This window comes from Chenopodium quinoa, unplaced genomic scaffold (genome assembly GCF_001683475.1).
Source record: "Chenopodium quinoa cultivar QQ74 unplaced genomic scaffold, ASM168347v1, whole genome shotgun sequence".
NCBI lineage: Eukaryota > Viridiplantae > Streptophyta > Magnoliopsida > Caryophyllales > Amaranthaceae > Chenopodium > Chenopodium quinoa.
The window spans coordinates 2,875,408-2,898,786 of record NW_018743697.1 but is presented as its reverse complement, the minus strand read 5'-3'; the positions used below and the strand labels follow the sequence as shown (position 1 = coordinate 2,898,786).

Below are 23,379 nucleotides of genomic sequence, written 5' to 3'. Positions count from 1 at the left end.
ATAATGTTTGATAATCTGTAAAATGAATAACAGAGAATTATTTCTTGGAAAATCTAAATCACCTGAAATTTTAAAATTAGTTTGACTACAAAATTGGTAACTATTATACAAGTTACTAGTCTAGTCTAAGATGAGTTACAATTTACTAGCATGTGGTTTGAACTTTGAATTATGCTATAATTTTGGTTGACAAGTAGCGCACGTGCTAAGCATATGAAGTGTCTTCACTGTACTTCCCTTGAATTTTGGATTTCAATAATGTAGCATGTGCAATGTAGGCAATGTATTTAGGGATGAATAATGGTCACATGCATCATGTACTTCTAGTTCTAAACCATGCATGATGCAAGATGGTAATTAATAGTCATTTATACTACTAAGATGATTGTGCTACTCTATAACAATAATGCCTCTTATGTTATGGTCTTACTATAGCAACAAATCATTTTGTCCGATTAGTCAAAAGCAAAATTCATGCAACTTATACGGGTCTACATCACACGCGTCACCAATGATAATGCATCACATAAAAACAATTCATTAAAAGCTGATGACAACCAGGGTAGGAATTATGTTTCTTGCGAAAAAAAAATCTGGTTTGGATTCTATAATTAAGAAAACCTGCAACTGATGACATATACTGTACTGATTACTGAATAGTGATTAAGGACAGTTTACACTAACAGTGGGCCTCTTCATATGATCTTGGGCTAACTATCTTAAAATTTAACACCGGTCCAACCTCCATTATGCAGTGATTGCATCTTGAGGAATGAGTTATGTATCTTTTAAGTCCATTTTAAGGGGTAAACTAATGTAAATTTTCAGTCATATATAGCAAATATGTAAAGATAATCAAACAGATTTTGTCTAAATAATATGTTGCGGTATCATATGTAATGCAATTTGGACTCTCTTATAACACTATTAATTGGAATGACCCTAACTAGGGAAAATTAGACAATTTCACATAATATAAGTTGTTCGCAAGTAGCTAGAATATGGAGTAACTTAAGAAAATGTATGATCTTACTCCTAACTCCATTCTAATAGATGATGAAGTATTCATCCTATTTAAGATAATTACAAATCATACACAAAATTGGTTAAGATTAAGGTATACAACCTTACTATCATGATATCTAAGTCCTTTATATGACTATGTCCCCTGTATTTTGTACACACCAATAAAATGTTGTAATTCTACTTAATTGCAAAATTAATATCTGAGGCTATAATTAAGCTACAGATCAATCACTAGTTATTCCTGATAATTTCCACAATAAATTCATCTCAAGCTTAATTAATCCATGACTTTTTACATTCTTCCCATCCTCCTTTTTCTCACTTGCTCTCCAATAACCACCATGTCACATACTCTCAAACCATACCTATCAAATCCTTATAACAAAGAGTCTATTTCATTTTCCACCCGAGTGTATAATAGACCTCGATATATCAACCAACACTCATCAAACAAGTCACCATTTTACTCTTCAAAACTCCATTTAGATGTACACCCAAACCCTGGCCGTGGAATAATGATGGCGGTAGGGATAGGCAGAAATAGCACATCGTCACCAATGCTCATGACCGAACTTATAATTGACACCGCGAGTGGCTTCACATGGCTACAAGGTTTCCCTTGTGACTCCTGCTACGAACAAGGCAACTTCCCATACTACAATAGCTCTGCCTCAAAATCCTTTGATCCTGTCTATTGCACGGATGAAATATGTCAAATCGCGCCTTATGAGGCTCATGTCGGGTGTAGTGATGACTTATCACAACCTTTATATGAACGTTGTTCCTACAATGTTCAATATTATGATGGGACTAACTCGAGTGGTGTCATAGGTACCGAGACATTTTACTTCTTAGACACATCTTTGCTTGGGAATGTGCATTTGGAGTTTGTACCATTTGGGGTTGGTACGTCAAATTATTTTACTAGCCGAAAATTATCTTCTCCTGGAGTGGCAGGATTTGCTCGCGGATATGGAACCTTACTCGACAAGCTAGGAGTGAAGAAATTCTCTCATTGTTTTCCTCGCGAAGAGGATGACACTGGCACAATGAGTTTTGGTGATGAAGCTATGATCAAGGGGGTTAAATTAGCCTTAAATGGTGAATCTGAACGATATGAGGCACCCTTGACAAATTTGTACGTGTCAGGAGAGCGCGTTGTGGTGGAATATGACTATGTCTTGCCCGCGAACATGGTGTTTGACACGGGAACTAGTTGGACTTATCTAACCGCGGAAATAGTTGATGCAATTGTTGGTGTCATCAAGAATGTACTAAGAAAGTATCAACCTCGGAAATGGGGTGATAATGAGCTTTGCTACAACATGACCGATTTAAGTTATGTTAGCTTGGATGAGGTAGCTAAGGTCACTTTTGAGTTTAACTATGCAACTAGGATTGATCTCTTCTCCTATAACCTTTGGCTTCGAATCAATGAAATTAATTTGATTTGCTTAGGATTTGTTAAAGGTGAGGAAAATGTTTTTGGTAACAACTTAATGAGGGAGATGAATATAGGTTATACACTTGATAAAGATGACTTTGCTATGTATTTCAATCGTCAGCATTGTTTGAAATGATTTATTACAACAATAAGTTTAAATGAAAGTTCATCGAAACTCTAAATAATTTATTACATTATTATCATACCTTTTGTAAACCCGTACATAGAAATATGGGCAAGTTTAGAAAAAAAAAAGTGCGTTCCTAAGTCCAAACTTAGAGACGGAAATCATTCTTAATTTCAAATCATGCTCAAAATTAGTTAAGATTAAGGTATAGAATCAAAATAAGAATGACAAGTTTTAGATTAAACCCAAATTTGACCAAATCCAACTGAACAAACATATTTAGGTCACATTTTATACCTACCTAGCCTATAAGCAACAACTCAACATTCATGCTTTTCATATGCAATTAATCAAAGATCATGCCTAGATTCATTTCAATTAGAGTAATTTTTTTTTTTTTTTGAAAGGGCATTTCAATTAGAGTTTAGAGGTATATTAGGAAATCAACTCATTACAAATGGGAAGTGCAACAGACTTGTTTTATATACTTCTTACATCATAAAATAACAATAAAATATATATGATTATTGATTCAGAACAAAGAGGATGTACATAGAATCATAAAATCGATTCTCTATATACTTTTCAGATTTGATTTTGTCACCATAATCTTGCACACCCAAGAAAATGCTTTGAACTTTATGTGCTTGCTATAATTAACATGTATGAATATATACCGTACAAAATCAAAGAAACTAACCTAGCTAATGATACACAAAAATTTATGAAAAACTTATTTCATGGCTTTCCCAACTTTATTCACCATCCTTTTCTTTCTCATCTTCATCCCCACCATCTTCTCCCGAACTCTTCAATCTCCTCTATCTTCAACAACATTACTATCTTCACCTATTTCCTTTTCCACCCATGTACACCATAGACGTCGTCAACGATACATCAACACACAACCATCAAACACACTATCAACATTCTCCTCCTCCAAAGTCATCTCAGATACATATGCAACCAATGAACACTTACTAGTGATCCCGGTTGGGATAGGTCGTAATAGCACATCCTCACCAATGCTTAAAACCGAGCTCATAATTGACACCGGCAGCAGCCTCACTTGGGTACAAGCTATTCCATGTGACTCCTGCTACGAACAAGGCGCATTTTCATACTACAACCACTTTGCTTCTGAAAGCTATGAAGCAATTAATTGTAAAGATGATACTTGTAGAGATGTCCCTCGAGCTTCACACAATGAGTGTCTCGACTTACCTTGGGACTCAAAGGAGCCTTGCTCGTATCATACTGAATATGGTGATGGAACTACATCTAGTGGTGTCATTGGTACCGAGACTTTTTACTTTCAAGACCCATATGTTGGGTTTGGGCATGAGCCTGTGCGGTTTGTGCCTTTTGGGTTAGGAACGTCGAATTATATCCCTCGATGGATTAAAACGAGTACTCCTGGCATTGCAGGTTAGAGCCGTCTTAAACATTTTAGGTATACCTTTGCTAATTTTTAAAGTTGGACACACGAAAAAGTTTATTTATTATAGGCAAAATTGACATCAACAACACCAACTATGGCTTGGGTGCAGCTAACAACACGACCTTTAAGGATTATTAAGTCAATGAGCCTAAGATAGACCTTAGGTTTACTTACCCCCTTTGCAAATTGTACATTATTTTGAGCATACATGTCATTAGTTGGTCATGTTCGTTGCAGGTCTCATGCGTGGTCCTGGAAACTTGATCGACAGGCTAAATGTGAAGAAATTCTCTCATTGCTTCCCCCGTGAAGAGGATGCCACTGGTATATTGAGCTTTGGCGAAGAAGCCAAGATCATGGGTGCCAAAATTGCCTTGTTAAATAATTCGCGATACTACATGGCTCGCCTTACAAATGTATATATGGCAGGAAAGTGGATTCCTATGGAAAATGATGTCTTGCCAACTAAAATGATGTTCGACACAGGATTTACTCATAGTTTTCTAGACCCGAATATAATGGACGCAGTTGTGGAAGCCATTAAGGGTGCTCTAGGAAGATACCAACCTCGAAAAGTTAAGGGCTTTGAGCTTTGCTATGACTTGACCCAGCTATATTCTGTTAGCTTGGATGAGGTTGCTAAGATCACTTTTGAGTTCAATTATACTACCGACATTCATGTGTTTTCTTTTCATCTTTGGGAACGACAAAGCGAGAATCAATTGATTTGCTTGAGCCTCCATAGAGGAGCCCCAAAAGAAAACATATTTGGTAACAACCTGATGCGAGAGGTAAACATAGGATATACTCTTGAAGAAGATGATTTGGCCATGTATTTTCATCGCCAACATTGTAAGTAAGAGATGATGTAGTAGTAATATCGTTGCAATCAGTAGTGCGTAGGAATTGGATAACATAGAAGTACAAGTACCATTGTACCAGAGTATGTTACAGAGATTTTTGGTAAGTTGTTGATAAATTCTGAAATCTGAAGTAACTTATCAGGTAGCTAGCCATACTGATAATAAAGACAAACCTTATATCAACCAAAGAAAATTTTCTGAAATTTCCCTTGTCTGATAAATTTCCAATTCTTTGATTCTTTCAGATAATGGATTAAATTAAACAGGCAAGTAAACAACTGCTGTAACAATTAATCTAACCGAGCAAGCAATTGAAGAGCAAACTGCATTCTGATGAATGATGGCGACTCTGACTGGAAACTCTCATATGAAAACCAACGAGCAGTACATTCATCAATTGATTCTAATATGAGTGATATCTAATATGTACTTCATAAGCATGATACAGCAAGATGGTCTCCCAAAAAATTTATTATTTAGATTCACATTTTTACAACAAAAAAACCTACAATAATGTGTCTAAAATAACCTAACTCCATAAAACCCATATACAGCAAAGAATTAGTAAGAAAATAATACATACACATCACAAGCTCCAATAAATTAAATACAGCACATAAGTTACATTTAATTAATTGTATGTTACAAGATATGGAAGAACCATCATCATGAAATCATCATAGGTGATTGTAGCAGAACCAGTGTAGTTTGAATCCTTCTCCTTGAATTTTTCCGTCAAACCCTGTAATTAGAAACAACGTAAGCCCTTGATGATTCAGAAATTCCATGAATAAACAACACAAAAGCCGTCAGCTTTCAGCATTATTATAAAGTTTTAGTGGTATTTAATTATCATTTTTCATAGCAAGAACTCTGTTCAAGCTCCCGGAACTGTTGATATTGTGTCCTTCATTAAGAAAGTTAAGGAAACAAAAGCAAAGGGATTATATTCCTACCTTTACTACCATTCCGCATCTGCAAATCCAACATCAAACAAAATTCAAGGTTAGAAAGAAGCTAACATATATAGAGGAAAAACACTAGCGGTGAGTGCCAAGAAGCCTTACTCAACAAAGCTGTCAAAATCAAGCCGAACTCTTTGGCCACCTCCATTGTTGTAACGGGAGATCAAAAGTTGAAGTACTGAAGGAGGGACAGCGTATCCCAAACTATAAAGAGCATCCCTTAGTTCTTCTAAATCAATTTTCCCACTTCGATCTCTATCAAATCTCTCAAATATTGCCTGAAAGCAGAAAAATTCATACCATTCATTTCAAATTTGCTGCCAATATCTCAATGACATCCACAACACTAGACACAAACCAAATAAGCATTCATACATCATAGGCCAAACAATCCAATTGTAATAAATAAGCATTGTTCTTAAAGGCCAAACATTCCAGTTGCAACAAATATGTACATCGAAACAAGATTAAACTGTATTGTGCAGCTCTAAGCATTGTTCTTAAAGGCCAAACAATCCAGTTGCAACAAATATGTACATCGAAACAAGATTAAACTGTATTGTGCAGCTCTAAGCATTGTTCTTAAAGGCCAAACAATCCAGTTGCAACAAATAAGTACTTCGAAACAAGATTAAACTGTATTGTGCAGCTCTAACTATTGTTCTTAAAGGCCAAACACGCTGCAACAAATAAGATTCTCAAAAGGCCAAACACTACAGTTGCAACAAAAAAAGCACTTCAAATCGAGATTAAACTGCATTGTGCTGCTCTAAGCATTGTTTTAAAGGCCAAATTAGATCCACATATCTTAATTATTAGTCCAGATGTTTAGCAATTTATCCGTCAGCATCCTAAGCAATTAATTAAGCTAAAAAACACATGTATTTATAATTATTATAGGGAAAAAAAATACTTACACGCCATTGACCTAGACAACTCCATAATGCAGCAAATTCACCAGGACCTGCATCAGCCATTCAAAACCCATTAGCCTAAACATACATCATTAGTAACTAATCACAATTAAAAACTCAAAAAGGTGAAATCTTTATACCCAAAACAAAGTATTAAAAAAAAACATTTTTTCATTGATGCAAAACAACAAACATTTGGTGGGCATAAAAAAAATGAAAACATACGAATTTTCATCGACAATTCAGTTGGGTTCTTGAACAAAAAGATAAGAAGGCGAATAGTGCTAAGTCTGAAGCGATGATAACTAGAAGAAAGAGCGTTTTGAAGCTCAGAATCGTCGATAAAACCGCTACTATCCCTATCAACCATCTGGAAACTTCGAATGATTTCCGGGTCAGTACCCAGTGGAAACGGGCTGTACGAAGACCCATAACCCGGTGCTCCGCCGCCTCCACCGCCGTAAGGAAGAAGAGTGGAAGTGGGATTTGAAGTAGGATATGATTGGTGGTTGACATGGTAGCTTTGAGCTGGTTCTGGGTAATTGTAATTAGGGTTATAATTACTGGGATTAGAGTTGTAATTACTGGGATTATATGAAGAAGATGATGAATTTGGCATTGGAGGTGCTGAAGGATTGAATGAAGACATTTATTTCAATTTGGGGAAGAAAATGGAAATGAAAGGATAATAAAGGGGAGAGAGAAAGAGTTAGCGCGTAATTGAGCCTTGTGTTGATTGTATTGGTGCGGGCGAGTGGACGGTGGGTTAGGTGCTTGTAATCGAAAGGGAGCCCCGACTTATCACCTTGATAAACGAAGCGTCAAAACTGTAAATAAATCAATATATTTGGCTAGATGTAACACTTTTGTAATTATATCAATAGCTAAAGGGTTCATATATAATGAAAAGTTATTGATTTATTTACAATTTGTAATTTTATAAAGTGATACATTTGTATTTTCTCAATAATAGACGAGTTAATTAAAGTTGTTAAAGGTGATTTACTAAATTAAGAAATAAGGGTCTTAAGAAAACTATGTCAAATTTGTCAACTAGTTTCTTATTTAAGAGATTGTGACAAATTTGAGTTGAGGGTATTTGGTCAGCCTTGTGATAAAATAAATTTGGTTAGAAGGTTCTATACGACATAGATATAACTTGGTCATTAAGAATTATGGATGTTATTAGAAGAAACTCGTTTCCTAGTGACTTCCCAATTATTAAAAATATTTCATTGGTTGTAATCTTTATACTCCTTTTTTTGTGAGCACTTGTTAGTACTTTTTATTTTTAATATCAAATTATAACACTTAAAAATTAGGCTTCGTACATAATTTAAGAATATTTACATTATGTGTTATGATTTAATACAATCTAATATATATATATATATATATATATATATAAAGGGGAGTTTTTTCCCGAGTTTTTAGAGAGCCACGTAGGATTTTATTTTCTCGGCGCACCATGTAGGATTATAAATCTTAGTAGTATCCAATTAAATAAGAGATTATTAACTTCTTTTAGAATTAAATAATTCAAATGCCACGTAAGCAAAATTGGCGAATGAGATTTTTAAGTTTAAATTAATTAAATATTAAATAATATCTTTTAATATTAGGAATTTTATCTAAATATATAACAAATTTTAGCTCATAAATACCAAAAAAAAAAATCAAATAAACCGTGCATTGCACGGACTTCATCTAGTAATTATATAATTTGTGAAAAGAATTAACTGGAATTTATAATTTAAATATAGATTTAATATAATAATTTGATATTGTGAGTAAAAAGCTTGATATTAGGCCTCAATCATTATCTATGTCATTGTGTATGTTGTTGTTGATATTTTCTTATATCCTATGGTGTAGAGAATTGACATGGGATCCACAAATAGACATAAAATAAATTAATGGTCAATACATCCAATGGAAAACCCTAAAAATGGGCATAACTTAGGTCATGTAGATTGTAGGCCTAGATGTTATGATATCAAGTCTTGTGCTTAAGTGGATCGTACCTAGAACAAGTCAAGAAAAAGTCATGTCGTGTTGTGTCTAACTAGTGTCATTCATTAAACCAATAATAATAATAATAATAAAAAAAAAAAAAGGAGTTTATAAACTTACTAAACCATTTGTTGTATCATGTCATTATCAACTGCCGACTCGTGTCATGTCAGCTAATTTCTTAGACGGTTAAACCTTAGTAACTTAACTCATAACACACAATGAGTCAAGTTAATTATGTGTCATGCTTGATCGGCTTTTGTGTCAGCTCGACCCTTGCCCAACTGTATACAACCCAGTAACCCACTATCAACTCAACCAACCTAACTTTTTTTTTTTGTTGTTGTTCTCAACCAACCTAACTTGGCCCAACTTAAAAAGCCTACTAAAAATGGCGGGAATTGACAATACTTCATTAACCGAACAATCGAGCAAGTAAATCAACTGAGCAAAACACTAAAAAGGAAAATCAAAATGTCAAAAGAGAAAGCGCCGGCGGCAACGGCGGTGGTGGAGGCGGCGGCGCCGGAGGCAGAGGAGTTGCCGAAAACGATCGTACGGCGAGTCGTGAAAGAGAAGCTCTCTGAGATTTCCACTGACGGCGGCGATGTTACTCTTCACAAGGAAGCTCTCATTGCCTTCTCCGAAAGTGCTCGCATCTTCATCCACTATCTATCCGCCACGTACTCTTTCTCTCTCTTTCACTCTTTCTTCCTTCTTTTTTCTCTCTCTAGTTGATGGATTTCTTTCGATTCGATGGTTTTGATTGCTTATTTACTTGTTACTGATGTTGGTTTTGTTAGGGTTTTTGAAAAAATTGAAAATGTCGAAATTGATTGCTTTCTGGGAGATGAATTGGTTAATTGATTGTCAATCATGTAATTGTATGATATAAAGATTGCAGATTTATGATTATTTATGCAAAATATGGTTTAAAATATAGGTAATTTGACCTAGTTTTATTAGAGGGTAGCTTGACCTAGTTTTATTTGCAGTTAGTAGTCATGTTGGTTATCTTTCTGGAGGTGTTTGTTATCGGTTTTCGAATCGTATGTGGTTTCTTTGGTTGTTCATAAGTGTAAGTTGGCTGATCCTATTGAGAATTGTTATCCAAAGAGTCACTTTCAGAAATTTGGGAAGAGGTCTTTGTAAATCTGTCTAGAGTGGGAAGTGGAAAGTATGTCTTGTTGAAATTATTCCAGGTATTGTTTCTCGAACTTGGGATTTGATTGCTTTGCTGATGGATAGTTTGATATGAATATGTGTAGGGCACACGACATATGCAGTGATTCAAACAGGCAGATTATTAATGCTGATGATGTGTTGAATGCTCTCGAGGAAGTTGAGTTTTCTGAGTTTATTGAACCACTGAGGGCCTCCCTTAATGGTTAGTGGCATTTCTGCTTTCAGATGCTGTTTTGCTCGTCTCAACTGAGAATTTCTCATGATTGATCTGCTATTTAGTTTGTATTAAGAATCACCATATTGGCTTTACACTTCAATATGGCTTTTCAAGGAATCTCTAAAAATTTGATGCAGATTGGAGAAATAGATGTTTATCCATGTATTAGATAGTAACGTAGCAGATAACCTGAAGTATGAGAATTAATTCTAATGCTTTTTTTTTTCTTTTTTTTTTTTTTTTTTTTTTTTTTAATTCTAATGCTTCATTATTCTGCAGGTGGACAAAAGAAATTATAATTAAGACTGATAAGTAGACAACTTTATGATAAGCTCTATAGTGTTACTTTAGGGTTTTTACGTGCGTATTCCTTATCACTGCCATATGGCTTGGATATGTCTGGAAATCGGACAAGCTTAAGTCCTGCTTCTTTTTCTATTCATAAGCCCTTTTTTTGCTGGTTCCTTGACTGTTCATCTTAGGTTGCTATTGATTTGCATGATTATAGTATACAACAAAAGTTTTTGTATTTTTTTGTGCCTCAACTAATTCAATTCGGAGTCAAAATTCTTTTCCCTCCCAGGACCCAACCATCAGACCCCCAAAAAGTACATTGAACAATATGAATGGAATTCTGTAACGGCTCAGGTCTGAATGTATCCTAGATCAAATTGCTTACTGTGAGAGGGTAACACTAGCCCCTCTAGTCCCAAGCTACAGATTGTTGCTCTATGCCCTATTTGTTGTGAAGTTGCATGTTCATTTGCAGTTCTACTGCTAATATTGAAGTGGATTAAGGATGTAGAACAATCTTTTAGCATTTAAAAATGTATTACGGGTACAAGATTTTGGGGATCCTGACCAGCTTAATTTCAGAATTTAGGAAAAAAACTGCTGTAAAGAGAGCAGGGTCAGCAAAGGCAAAAGAAGAAAACAAGAAGAGGAAAGCAGATGAAGAGACAGCTACGGAAAATGGCAAAGCTGGAGAGACAGTTGTGGAAAATGGTGATGATGAAGAGACAGCTGTGGAAAATGGCGAAGATGAAGAGGCGGTTGTGGAAAACGGAAAAGATGAAGACAATGAAGATGAAGACGAAGACGAGGAGGAAGCTAGTGAAAACAAGGATGATTCTTATGATAGTTGAGTATAATTTCTGTAATCCATAGCACGTCATGTCTGGCTGACCTTCCAGCTAACACATGGTGTGACATAATTAGGGTAGAATTACAGACAGAGCTGACTAGCATGAATGAAATGTTACATTAGTGTGCTCGATGTTACTTTTCCTGTATAACTAAGGGCACTAGTCTGATGGGAGCTTATAATGTGTATCCTCTGTTTAGGGGTGAATTATTACTGAAATTCAGATTTCATAGAAATTGTAACCTGTCATTGCCTCAGTAATCAATTTTTGTTTGCTGTTAATTGATGTCTACAGGCACCTGTGTGTTTATGTTCATTCAGATGTTAGAATATATAAAAATAATTATAGGAAACAATGGGGATGTAAGGAGCAAACTTGTGATGACATTAGGCAAGGATGGTTTCAAGAATAAAGTGTAGATATGATCTATTGCATGTTTTTTTTAGGCCTTCTAGCTCTGATGTTTGCTTATATAACGCTATAACAGGGTGAGCAGAGCAGTGGCAGATGTATCTATCAGCTGGTTTTTCATCTTGACTCTGATGCTCCTCAATTCACCAGGTCTACAAATATTTCTTACGTCGAAGATATTAAGTGAGGTTTCCATCATCCTTAGAGGCATCCTATCCTAGTTAGCATTTAGCATACATGATATACTGCAATCTATGTAATAACGAGAAAGAGCACATATTTATAAACACAGCTGACATTTTTTTCAAGAAACTGGATAATAATTCAACTGGATATATAGTTAGATGTTATTTACTTGGAATTTTACATTCATATAAAATAACTCAGTAGAAACTATAGAAAATTTATAATTACTTTATGATTTGATATCTTCTCAACGTAAATCCTCTCCATCTGATCATCTGACAGCACCTATGTGAAGATCATGTCAAGCGTAGTTACTCATGCCCAATTCTTCTATATAATCTCTAAAACGTATCCCTAAATAGCTTCGACTTCTTGATATAAATCATTCCCAGCTTGAACCACAGCATAAACCACACAAATGCGCAACACAGAATACAAAATGCAATAGTATTTCAGTACCTGTCAGCCCCCCTGATAAAACTACCAAAAGCTACTTGAGTCGCTTCTGTTTACCTTCAGATCCCTCGTTGAAGGAAGGTGAGGTATGGAACTTGTTCTTAGTGCGATTTATATAGTCATTAACTCGATCATTAAAACTATCCCGTGCACCCACATTTGTAGGGCTTCTAATCTTTTTCCCAACACGATCAATATATTCAGAGGACATACCATTAATACTCTCTGCTATATAAGACTTTGCCCCATTTGCATGAGGAATAACTGGAATTGTATCTTCACAGCCGTCTATTGGAACCATAGTTGTCTTTGGTGGCCTGGGTAGATTGTTGATTGGCGAGGAAACACGTGGATGGTTTCTTTTATGATCTTGAATAACTGCAACCTTATTTGCTGCTTGTTTCCTGCTATCAGCTGCTGGTGGTGTCACAGTTTGCTTGGAGATTCTAGGACAACGATCATTAAGATTTGTGGTTGTCATAATAACATTTGGAGGGGTTTCAGTGGTGACATTATCAACTCTAGGGACTCGAACACAACGATCCCTCAGAGTGACAGGGGAGATAAAACGAGTGGGTCGGATGAAAGGAGAAGGTTTTCGAATAGCAATGAAGAGCTTTTCACAGCAACTCTGCTGTTGTTCAGACTCAAAACCATTCTTATCCATGAAATTGACTAACACAAGTGTTTAATGACGCGACTAACTCAAGTGTCTATTGATAATAACACAGGTAGTATTGCTTGCTTCAAGGTATTACTTATGCAAGGCTGTTATTATAGGTTGATTTTAGGGATAAACTAATCGAAAAGCGAGACTTAAGAGGTTAATGATTGAAGGGGAATTTATGCTAATTCATCCCTGGAGTGGGAACCAACTATCAAGTGTGGAAAATAGAGGAAATATTGTTGTAAGCATTTCAAACTAAGCCACTAAAATTGTAACTTTGGTGCAATTTTTCAAAAGAAATAAAATGGGATCAAATTCTTTTTTTTCTTGGCAAATACTCTTAGCTTGTCAAAATCCAATAACACTTTCTTCCTCAATCTTCAACGTTTGGCATCTTCTAACAAAACAAACTACTTTTATCAATATTTCTGTTGGTTTATGCTAAGAGGTGCACCAATCTAATTCGTTTTCTTTAATCAATCAGATAGAATTGATTTGGATATTCTGCAATAAAACCACTTAAGTATATAAATTTGTATTTTATGTTGTTGAAAGTTAAGTTTGGGTTCCTTTCTCATTTTACAAAATTAGTATAAAAAGAATTTAGCCAAATCACGTGATTACATAGTTATATCTTTAACTAACTTAGCATCTCAGAAAACTTTCAAAAAATGATGTAAAGGTATTTATTTTTCTGTAAAAGATGGGGTGGTTACTGGTTAGAGATTCCACTCGCCAACTTAAGGCTGAATTGAGGTCTCAGAGTTCAAAGTTCGTCAAGAGCAAAACGGGTAGTTTGGGTTTTCATATGTAGATACACTGCAAGAGGGAGGTGTTGTTCTTGACGATGACAAAATGACTAATTTTAAGAAACGCAGAAGCGTAGTATGCATTCAAGGCCAAGAACAAATGCTAATAACAATGTACATTTATCCAGGAAAAAAAATATTATTGTGTTCTACATAATGAGTCAAGCTCACAAATTTAAATAAGGAAGATTGCCGCGAACAAAAAAGTTTAATCTGTCTAAACCTGCTTTTCCACATTCAAATACACTTTTTCATGCTTCAAACCTCTTCATGTATAAAAATTGTCGTCGTTTGATCTTATCTAGTAGTGGTGCCCTAGCAAATTGATATCACTAAAACGAACTTTCAACTAGGGACCAAGTTCTTAAATTACCAGCTTGGCTGACCTTGATCATATCAGTCTTTTCCCTCTTCAGAGCCTTTATTTCCATAGACTTCACAATTGAAATCTGCTTTTCTCTGCAAAGTATAAATAGTGTGGCACACCTATCCTTATATCTCATCTACTTCATATACTCCAACACACTACGGTTTATATCCTCCAAAAAGGAAACAAATCCCATGACACTAGTGAAGCCAGACCCCTCAACATCTTGTTCTTCAATTAGATAGTTCTCAAAAGCTGTGGCATCATCCTGCCCTCCCCGGATAAATAAGAGTTTTGGTGTAATACTTCTCTCTTGTTTCAATTTGTTTATAGTTGTCCTTAGTAAGCCTGAGAGAACAATGAAATAACTATAAGAACTCATAGCATTTGCAGAAGTATGAAAAAAGCATATATCTTCAGAACAATGCTTACAGTCATGAGGTGGTGGGAAAGGCAATCCAGGATCGGCAGTAGATGAATAAAACACAATCAGCGTCGTAAATGCATCCAGGAGAAATATTGGACTACCACTGGTTATTAACGCAGCACGGCTCAGGGAATGGCGTGGATATGCTTGTGTATCTGGAGTTGTATACGAGGTCAACACAGGATATACAGCACAATGAAGAGAACTTGGGTCCAAGGCACTGCATTAGTAGACAAATAAAACGTTAAGTTCTCAGTTGAACTGCCAAATATAAAGGGGATTGGGACAGCTGCCAAAAAGAACACATCTTTGGGTGATTAAAAAAGAAAATTAGAAATATAGAAATGAGGGTGTGGGGGAGATGGAGAATTGGAGGAAAGACCATAGTTGATAATAATATGAATAAATGAATATGATGTATTTGAATCATCAACTGGGGTTTGCAATCCACATCCTTTGAGAGGCAGGGCAATTGCAACTCCAGGCAAATAAAAGTAAAGTGGTCTACGAATTTGTCATTATCTTCCTTCTCAATAACCTCCTCTATATGCAGACTTCTTTCTGATTTTCTTCCCTCCCTCAATTGTAACTAGCTCTCCCGAAGTCCCAACTTACTAATGCTGTCATAGCAATTAGCAATAGTACCCCCCCCCCCCAAAAAAAAAAAAAAAAAGTTGGGGGGGGGGGGGGGGGGGGGGCTGGCCAATTGCAATTGTTTCTCTTGTGCTTGATATACGCAATTATATTAAATAAAATACTACGGAGTACCAGACAGTAAAATGGATTATTTCAGTCTTTCAAGTAACCTACCAGACAGTAAAATGGATTATTTAGTTGGTTGTGAACTACTGCACAAATATTTAAATTGCTAAACTGAACCAAGTATTTAGGTTGAGAGTCCTTGAGTGTTCAGATCAAGGGTCAAAAAGAGGATTTATAATATAATTATCACATTGGTAAGTTTGTGCACAAATGAGCCCTACTCAGAAGGATTGGTAATGGAAGAGACTACAGATTATGTATAATCATGAAACTATGCCAGGGTCCAAAAGTTCCAACTTCCAAAACTGATACATAACTCTATATTTTAGTGGCAGAAAATTAATCATTCATAGTCAAATCATTAGTGCACCAAATACCTGAAGAGACATTGCAAGAATATCCGGTAATCAGGATGAACCCCCTCCTCATGCAGACGAAGCAGAGGACTTCTAAGCAAAGCAAAGATCAAGCGAGGCATAGGCTGCAACTGAGGGCATTGTGCAAATGCAACATCAATTTGTTGAACAGCATTAGAAGTTCCTGTCCCATACTGGACGAGTTTAAGGGCATCATTGTATTGCGCTGTAAGAATTACTAGCCAATCATGAAGCAGCATTCTACCCTCTCGAACACCTTGTTCCAGAGAAGCTTGAATGACCTACATTATATAAGGTTCTAAGAATTACTGGAATTACGTTTGGAATAAAAATGTACATATAGATGACGAGAAGAGAAGGAAAGAGATACCTTGTGAACCAGAATTGAAAGAACCACCTCAGAATCAACACTGTCATAAAGCTCATTAATGTTACGAGCAGTTCCATACTGTAAAGTTCTAATTCTTATCCGCCGTTTGATTGAAAATTTGGGCCTGCAGATGATATTCACATGGTGAGAAAGAGGGAAATGCTTAGACAACTAAGCAAACTTAGCAAAGGCATGACCATAATACAAACATAATTACATAACAGACATCTTTCACAGAAGATTCTCCTCCTAATGTAACTTAACCCTCATGAACAAAGGAGGAAAATGAAAACTACAGTTGCTGACAGCCCAACAAAGCCCACTTAGAGTACTCTGATCAGTGGTGTCATCAGAGAGGAAAGTGGCAGGGGGTGAAAGGCTACTGATGGGTGAGGATATAGGGGATTATACTAATTCATACTTTGTAATTAGAAATAAATGAAGCAAAACAATATGACATCAAGTATTAATGGAAACTGAAGTGGATGGGAGTAGCCCAAGACCATTATGATGGAAATAGAGGCAGAGCTACAAAGAGTTTTCTTAGAAATGCTGCACTGGAGAGGGTGTCTTCAGCAGACTTGCACTTAGGATGATTTAGGCAAATGATCAATTAAAAGAGATGTAATATCAGAAATTCAAGTCTGGTATTCATTGCTTCAAAGAGACCAATTACATAGACAAGCATGGCCAATGTACGGGCATAAGGCATTTAACAAACCAGATTTTCATTTGGGGTTCAAGTATCTGACTCAAATTTCTAGGTTCTCATCTGTAAAAAAAAAAATTAAAAAAAATAAAAAATAAAATTGAGTTGGGCGCTTGCGTTAGATGAATGGGAGCAGGGGCGGATCATTGAAGAGGCTTAATGGGGCTTGGCCCCTGATGGGTTTAGGAAAAAAAATTGAATATGAAAAGGCTTAAAGGCCCATAAAATACACTCTATTATCTAAGAAAGCAACTCAAATAGATAGGAGTACTACCCCAATTCCCAACAAAACACTGACAAGTGACAACCCCACCACCCACGAAGCCCGACCTCTCTCTCTTGCAATCCACTATTCCACTCTGCCATCAAACCACCAATTTAATGAACTAAAGTATATGCACTTTTCCTAAGGGAGCACAATTAAAAGGCTAAAAACAAACATTAATGATTTATTCTGTATTACGGAGTATTAAATTAATGAATAACTATGGATGTATTATTAAATTTGTGAATAACTTTCGTATGCTTATTTTATTATATTGTTGTTTTAAACGTAAAATTATGTTAGAAATTATTGGCCCCCGAAAGAAAAACTTTCAAGATCCACCACTTATGGGAGCCAAGCTTTCAAGAAGTTCCATTTCGCAACCCGGAGGGAGAGGGGAAGAGACTTAACAACACTTGCAGTTCAAGTAATTATGACACCTCAAACCCAGTGACAAGATGCAATTAAAGAGTAAAATGAAAAGCAAGAAAATCATTCTGAAGTACAGTTGTCTCAACCGTACCTACTTGCAGAACTCAATCCTGAACCTAAAAGCTCCTCAGGAGGTACAACCACAGAGTACTGGAAAGCAATTTGTAGCATAGGAGGTTCTGAGGCATGTCTGTCAAAGAACACAGAAGAGAGCTTAATTTCAAAATGAAATCATAGAAGTGCGGACTGCAGAGCAATAAGCTGACTCATGAAGAAAGATTTGTTAACAATGATTTAACTTGAAACAATGACATTAAGCAGACAGAAAAGTCAATTCTGTCATCAAATATAGAGTAAGAAACAACAATGTAAAATGCACCCACAGAACTAGCAGCAAATTAGACAACAATTGACAAAGAAGCCTCTATCTTTACTTAGAAGCTCATCCTGTAACCAAGATTTGCAGGTATGACTTCATTATTTTGAACAGAATTGCAGACATGTTACAACTTATTTTTTGTATTGGATACACCAATCAAAATTCTCTCCATGATATATTGGCTAAGAAAGTTTACAGAGACATTGATTTTGAATTAGTTGAAGACTTTAATTTTATGAACCAAATACAGTTGGCCGCAAACTGAAAAGTACCTTGAAAAGCCTTCAACTTTAGAAAATTCAAAGTCATATGCATAGGTTGCATAAGAATCACAACAAATTATATGCTGAACATTTTCATATTCTGGATCAGGGAAAAAGTGGCCATACTGCATAAACAAAATATATAAAATTAATTATAAAAAAAACTTGTGGTCACAAAATTAACAACTCAGAAACAAAAACTGAATATCAAATGACTAGATAATACAGGTAGCACCAACTCACAGAGTGGCCAACTTTGAATTCAGAAGATGTTCTCAAACGTAGTACACAATTGAAAGCATATGGACGATTTAACATCCGATACCTGAAAGGTCATCAAAGAAACCAATCAGACTTGAAGGAATTTTATTAACATAAGAATAAAAATATATAGTACTTATAATATGGCACAGTTTAGTAAATTAGTGAGGTCCATTAACCGAGTAAAAAACTATAATGTGCTTTTGAGAATATTTGGTTACTCACATGTCCTGAGGAAGCGTAGTATCTTCAGTATTTGGATACAGAAACAGGGACCCACCACTTTCAATGCTTAGGAACTTCAGGGATGCCAAATCTGTATACTCATTTGTAACAGCAAATAAGTCTACACAAACACCTGCTTGAACAGCGACAGCAGCCTGTGAAATATATGACAACGCTTACAAAACTAGTCATAGATAACTATGAAATAATTAAAATTAAATATGACTTACCAGTTCCTTGTAAAATGAGGTCTGCTCAGGAAGTAAAGCACGGTCAGCATCCTCTCGTTTACTAGCATATTGCTCGCCATACCGTCTTGTATCTAGTTGCCCAGCTCCAAAATCAGGAACACCAGACAGGAAAGCAAAAACCCTTGCTGTGACATTGTTAGATAAGATAAAAAGACTTCAGTAATTTTTCAATCATAGAGAGAAGACTGCACAAACAACTGTAAAACCAGGGCTCATAAAACCACCCTACAACTTGAAGCAGGAATACCTAATGCAAATGTGGTTCCATATTCTGATCCAAGGTAATTAAAAAGGGCCTCCATTGCAGCTCCAAAACCTCGGCCACCTAGTAGTACACCATCAAGAGCTTGACTAGCTGCTGCTGATTGTTCCCATGATGACATTGGTTTAAGAGTTTCAATGGCAGATGCAATCCGCTCTTTACAAGTCTCCACCTAGGTAATGATAGGAGGGTCCAAGACTTAGGGTACACAATCATATAGAATTTTCAAGGTTAGAAGACAAAAGTGGTTACTTTCCACTAAACAAAATAATTCAGCAATAACTACTTGAGGACATACTGGGGCTAAGAATGAAAACAAGGGCATGACATCTTCCAGCCCTATTTGTATTGTGCCATCAGCATCAGGTGGGATGAAAACATTCTTCACAAGTGGAACAGGGCCTTGCACATCATACAACCCTAATTTGAGGCTGAACACAGCAAGCCCAAAGAGTGCTCCAGCAGGAAGTGCTGTACAGAATTTTGATATACTAATCATAGATCAGCAGAAGTAAAGAAGCACACTGTAGTTACTGCAATCTAACCTTCCAAAGCAGCCAGTAATGCACTCTTGATAAGGTCCAGAAACTCTTCGGAAGCTGCGAAAGGAAGGAGAAGTCAGCTAACTTTGCCAACTTTCATGGAGAAGAGAAGAAGATAAATACATCCAAGTATCTACCAGCTTTAAAATTTTCAACTATAATTGTAAAACAGCAGTATGTATGCTAAACAGCGCATGCACACACACACAAGGTAGTCTCTCATACAAAGTATCTAAACAGGTTCATATTTCAGTATATGAACACAATCAACTACCTGACTCCAAATTTGTTGATAAGCGCCATTTAACTTATTGCTTGAGACTTTATCAACTTTGATTAGAACGCCAACGATATCAAAAATAAAATCCAAATACATCTGTTATAAACTAGTTACAATATTACAACTTTTTAATCACCTTGTTTTAATCACTACCGTAAATATCAATGGCCATTGTTAGAAAAAAAAAATTCTAAGAGTATCATACGTATCACTAATGGTTCGCAAATTCCCCTATATCTATAAGAATCCATTTCTATCACAGCTCTTACAAGTTACACTTCATAAGATAATCTAATAGATAGCCTGTGCTAAGAAGAGAGAAAAATAACATTCTAACACATTCAACTACTTTGTAATAAAAGAAGATAAACTAAAGTGCCTATATCAAGCAAAGCTCCTCTAGTTTACCCATGGCTCTTCATTGAAATGGCATACATTTCGAAAATAATTTTAAAAAGGAGGCAAGCCGAGGGGTACTTACAAGACAGGTCAACTGCTGCCACATAAACTGGGCGAGCTTGCATTGATTCATCTTCATATCCTTCCGCTGAAATCATAAATGCAACGACCTCAATACATCAGAAATCAAACTTCTGGAGCTGAATTCAAATTATTCAAACAATACATTCGGAATTCAAGTTTCTTTCACCAAACCTAACAATTAAAAGTTCCTTATAAGCTCAAAATTAATAGCAATACCATCAAAACATGCAAAATTGCAAACCCAAACAGAAGAATCAACTGCCTAATCAAACCCTTCATACCATTCTCAGAAACAAATTAGAATACTACACTGTGATATGCTAAAATTCACAAACCATTTTGACCACCTCAAACATCAAAATCAGACACTACTGCAAGCATCATATTAAACTTGTGAATTCTCGGTTTAGAGCAAATACTTCACAAGCTTGAACACTTAAAACATAGTAAAATACTGGTGGGAGGAGTCATTTTACTCAGATTTTCTAAAGTTAAGCTATATTGAAGGTACAGGGAATCTGATATTTCAACAATAGCAGTACATATTAAGTGTATAAAGAGCTTAAAAGTGTACTGACATAGACAAGATTTGATTTTGGATACCACCTTCCACGAGTTTGAACAACTAAGCTAGTTGGCAACCACAATTCCGCAAGTACACCTCTATCTCATCATTTTTTCTTCAATGGCATAATTTACATCAATCGAAATATTTATAACTTCCAAAACAATCAAATTGAAGTCCCTTTCACTAACAACAAGTCATGCAACATCAAATGTTGTAACCTTAATGCTGCATTTCTCACTAATCAAAAAAAAAAAATACAAATTTATTTAATTTCACTCCAATTTCACCTAAATGATTAATAATGTCTGTAAATTATGTTCAATTACCAAAATTCACTAATAAAAAGCCATCCGACATCAAATGTTGTAATTTTAATGCTTTATTTCTCACTAATCATACAAAAACCATGCACTATGGAATTATAAATTCAACATTACTCCAATTTTTCCAACCTAATTAATTAATACTCAATAACCCCTTTAATTTAACAATCAAATACAAATACCAACAAATTAATTGATCAGTTACAAAAGTGCAACTTACAGGGTAATTCAAGATCAATGAAAGACGAAGACATCTCAGGGCAAGATTGAGGATGAGAGTACTTGGCAATGGAGTGGGCCGAAAGCCCATTAAGAGTACCACAAAGAGAGCAAGTCCAAGCCCATTGATCAAGCTCGCAATAAGAATTGAAGTAAGCCCAACAATTCTCACACCTCGGCAAGTTCTCCCCGTCGGATCCCATCGACGGTGAAATTCCGTTCTCATCTCTGCCGGAAAACGGCGAAACTGTAACACCCCATGGTAGACCCGACGACTCCTGCTCATCCGGGTCCATTGGAAACCGGGTCATCGAGGCCCGAACCGCCATTGTTTGGTAGGAGAGAGAAAACTCGGGTTGCAGAGATTTGATTTGATGTGATGAAAGTGTGGGAGAGTGTTTGAAGGTTGATGATGGTTGGGGTGTAGGATTAGAGGTAAAAGAGGTGCATGTTAGCGTAGGTTAGCACTTTTTATTTTTTAGAGTTGAATTGTCTAAAAGAGGTCCACGTCGGATGAACCAATTACGGTTTGCCACTTGGTGATGACGTGGCAATAATTTTTGTCTCACACACTATAATAAGGATCTGTTTTGATTTATTGAATTGAACTGAACTGAGCTAACTAGGAACTAAACTGAAATTAAGCTGTAGAGAACAAGCCCTAAGTATGACCACTAATATAAGCTAAGCAAAAAAACATGCATATTGCTAATTAAGTTATTAGGAAAACATTGATCAATTACAATAATTAACCAAATTTATTTGTAAAGGTCTATTTTTTGGAAAATTTTATATATTACGAATTTGATATATTTTTGTTCACGAGACGAAATGGATATTATATACTTCACTACTTCATATCTTCTTACAACTTTTTATGAAGTTATTAAAACTTCCTTCGTCAAACTCTCGTGATACTTGAACAAGATTTGATCTCATAAGCTTATTTAAACATTAAAATTTTAAATTTTTTACCAACAAACCATTCAATGATGACATTATCACAACAATAGTGCAAAATTCAAATGATGTTGTGATTAAAAAAAAAAAAAGTGAGGATTTTTTTTTTTTTGTACAAATGGGCCCTAAAGGCAATCAAAATTACAAATGGAGGTGAGAGGATTAAAACCTATGATCTAACTTCTAACAATCACAACAGGAGACGATCACATTTTATATGCTAAATATCTATAATTGTGTAAGAGTAAAAATTATAAAAAGTTGATATTGTGAAATTATTTTATGAGACAAATCCAACAACATCCTACATGACTATATTTTGCTTAACGTATACTCCGTATTTCTCTATCTACCTTTTAACCCCACTATCATATTAGGATTTTTTGTCTAAAACTACCTACAAAATCATTTTATATGCTTTTCATGTGGATCATGATGATACATATCATATTTATTTAGGAAATAAGACTTAAAATGTGTTCACAGGTAGGGGTGTACATAAACAGGACCGGACCTGAAAACCGACCTGATCCGGACCTGTTGGGACCGGACCTGACCCGGACCTGTAGATTCAGGTCCGGTCCCGGTCCTTAAAATTCAAGGTTCCCGGTCCCGGTCCAGATCAGGTCCAAACCCGGGGTTTTCAGGTCTGGACCTGAAACCCGATAAAAATGTATTTTTTTAAAAAAAAACTTTTTTTTCCCAAATATCAAACCAAGAAGTCAGTTCATTTTTAACCCTAACTTAATCACTCATTCCCTAACCCACTCAGCCGACACAAGTCA

General features: G+C 35.7%; 5 protein-coding genes across 5 annotated transcripts; 3 read left to right on the top strand and 2 right to left on the bottom strand.

Moving 5' to 3' along the window:
- Positions 1 to 1,544: 1,544 nt before the first annotated feature.
- Positions 1,545 to 2,606, top strand: LOC110684478 (aspartyl protease UND-like). The gene has a single exon (XM_021860935.1). The coding sequence runs from the start codon at positions 1,545 to 1,547 to the stop codon at positions 2,604 to 2,606; it is 1,062 nt and encodes a 353-aa protein (XP_021716627.1).
- A 411-nt stretch (positions 2,607 to 3,017) lies between these two features.
- On the top strand, positions 3,018 to 5,080 carry LOC110683965 (aspartyl protease UND-like). The gene is made up of 2 exons (XM_021860361.1): positions 3,018 to 4,025; positions 4,276 to 5,080. The coding sequence occupies exons 1-2, from the start codon at positions 3,338 to 3,340 to the stop codon at positions 4,896 to 4,898; spliced, it is 1,311 nt and encodes a 436-aa protein (XP_021716053.1). The 5' UTR covers positions 3,018 to 3,337; the 3' UTR covers positions 4,899 to 5,080.
- Positions 5,081 to 5,354: 274 nt separating this feature from the next.
- Positions 5,355 to 7,667, bottom strand: LOC110684240 (probable calcium-binding protein CML48). The gene is made up of 5 exons (XM_021860657.1): positions 7,006 to 7,667; positions 6,784 to 6,830; positions 5,969 to 6,144; positions 5,858 to 5,876; positions 5,355 to 5,643 (listed from the first exon to the last, which is right to left on the bottom strand). Exons 1-5 carry the CDS (start codon positions 7,427 to 7,429, stop codon positions 5,533 to 5,535), a joined length of 777 nt encoding a protein of 258 aa, XP_021716349.1. The 5' UTR covers positions 7,430 to 7,667; the 3' UTR covers positions 5,355 to 5,532.
- A 1,499-nt stretch (positions 7,668 to 9,166) lies between these two features.
- Positions 9,167 to 11,621, top strand: LOC110684239 (DNA polymerase epsilon subunit 3-like). Its single transcript, XM_021860656.1, has 3 exons — positions 9,167 to 9,476; positions 10,062 to 10,180; positions 11,072 to 11,621. The coding sequence occupies exons 1-3, from the start codon at positions 9,268 to 9,270 to the stop codon at positions 11,338 to 11,340; spliced, it is 597 nt and encodes a 198-aa protein (XP_021716348.1). The 5' UTR covers positions 9,167 to 9,267; the 3' UTR covers positions 11,341 to 11,621.
- A 2,346-nt stretch (positions 11,622 to 13,967) lies between these two features.
- Positions 13,968 to 22,144, bottom strand: LOC110684238 (protein transport protein Sec24A-like). Its single transcript, XM_021860655.1, has 14 exons — positions 21,636 to 22,144; positions 20,523 to 20,588; positions 19,765 to 19,818; positions 19,518 to 19,690; positions 19,205 to 19,391; positions 18,937 to 19,082; positions 18,707 to 18,861; positions 18,464 to 18,545; positions 18,230 to 18,345; positions 17,670 to 17,768; positions 16,173 to 16,296; positions 15,803 to 16,083; positions 14,669 to 14,883; positions 13,968 to 14,584 (listed from the first exon to the last, which is right to left on the bottom strand). Exons 1-14 carry the CDS (start codon positions 21,961 to 21,963, stop codon positions 14,373 to 14,375), a joined length of 2,238 nt encoding a protein of 745 aa, XP_021716347.1. The 5' UTR covers positions 21,964 to 22,144; the 3' UTR covers positions 13,968 to 14,372.
- Between the last annotated feature and the right edge of the window lie 1,235 nt (positions 22,145 to 23,379).

Coding starts and splice junctions, on each gene's coding strand:
- LOC110684478 (XM_021860935.1), top strand. CDS start 1,545: ATGGCGGTAGGGATAGGCAGAAATAGCACATCGTCACCAATGCTCATG.
- LOC110683965 (XM_021860361.1), top strand. CDS start 3,338: ATGGCTTTCCCAACTTTATTCACCATCCTTTTCTTTCTCATCTTCATC. Junction 4,026..4,275: donor GAGTACTCCTGGCATTGCAG/GTTAGAGCCGTC, acceptor TGTTCGTTGCAG/GTCTCATGCGTGGTCCTGGA.
- LOC110684240 (XM_021860657.1), bottom strand. CDS start 7,429: ATGTCTTCATTCAATCCTTCAGCACCTCCAATGCCAAATTCATCATCT. Junction 6,831..7,005: donor TGAATTGTCGATGAAAATTC/GTATGTTTTCAT, acceptor TGGCTGATGCAG/GTCCTGGTGAATTTGCTGCA. Junction 6,145..6,783: donor GTTGTCTAGGTCAATGGCGT/GTAAGTATTTTT, acceptor TTCTGCTTTCAG/GCAATATTTGAGAGATTTGA.
- LOC110684239 (XM_021860656.1), top strand. CDS start 9,268: ATGTCAAAAGAGAAAGCGCCGGCGGCAACGGCGGTGGTGGAGGCGGCG. Junction 9,477..10,061: donor ATCCACTATCTATCCGCCAC/GTACTCTTTCTC, acceptor GAATATGTGTAG/GGCACACGACATATGCAGTG. Junction 10,181..11,071: donor ACTGAGGGCCTCCCTTAATG/GTTAGTGGCATT, acceptor GCTTAATTTCAG/AATTTAGGAAAAAAACTGCT.
- LOC110684238 (XM_021860655.1), bottom strand. CDS start 21,963: ATGGCGGTTCGGGCCTCGATGACCCGGTTTCCAATGGACCCGGATGAG. Junction 17,769..18,229: donor AAAGTTGAAGGCTTTTCAAG/GTACTTTTCAGT, acceptor GTTCTTTGACAG/ACATGCCTCAGAACCTCCTA. Junction 16,084..16,172: donor TTTCAATTCTGGTTCACAAG/GTATCTCTTTCC, acceptor TATATAATGTAG/GTCATTCAAGCTTCTCTGGA.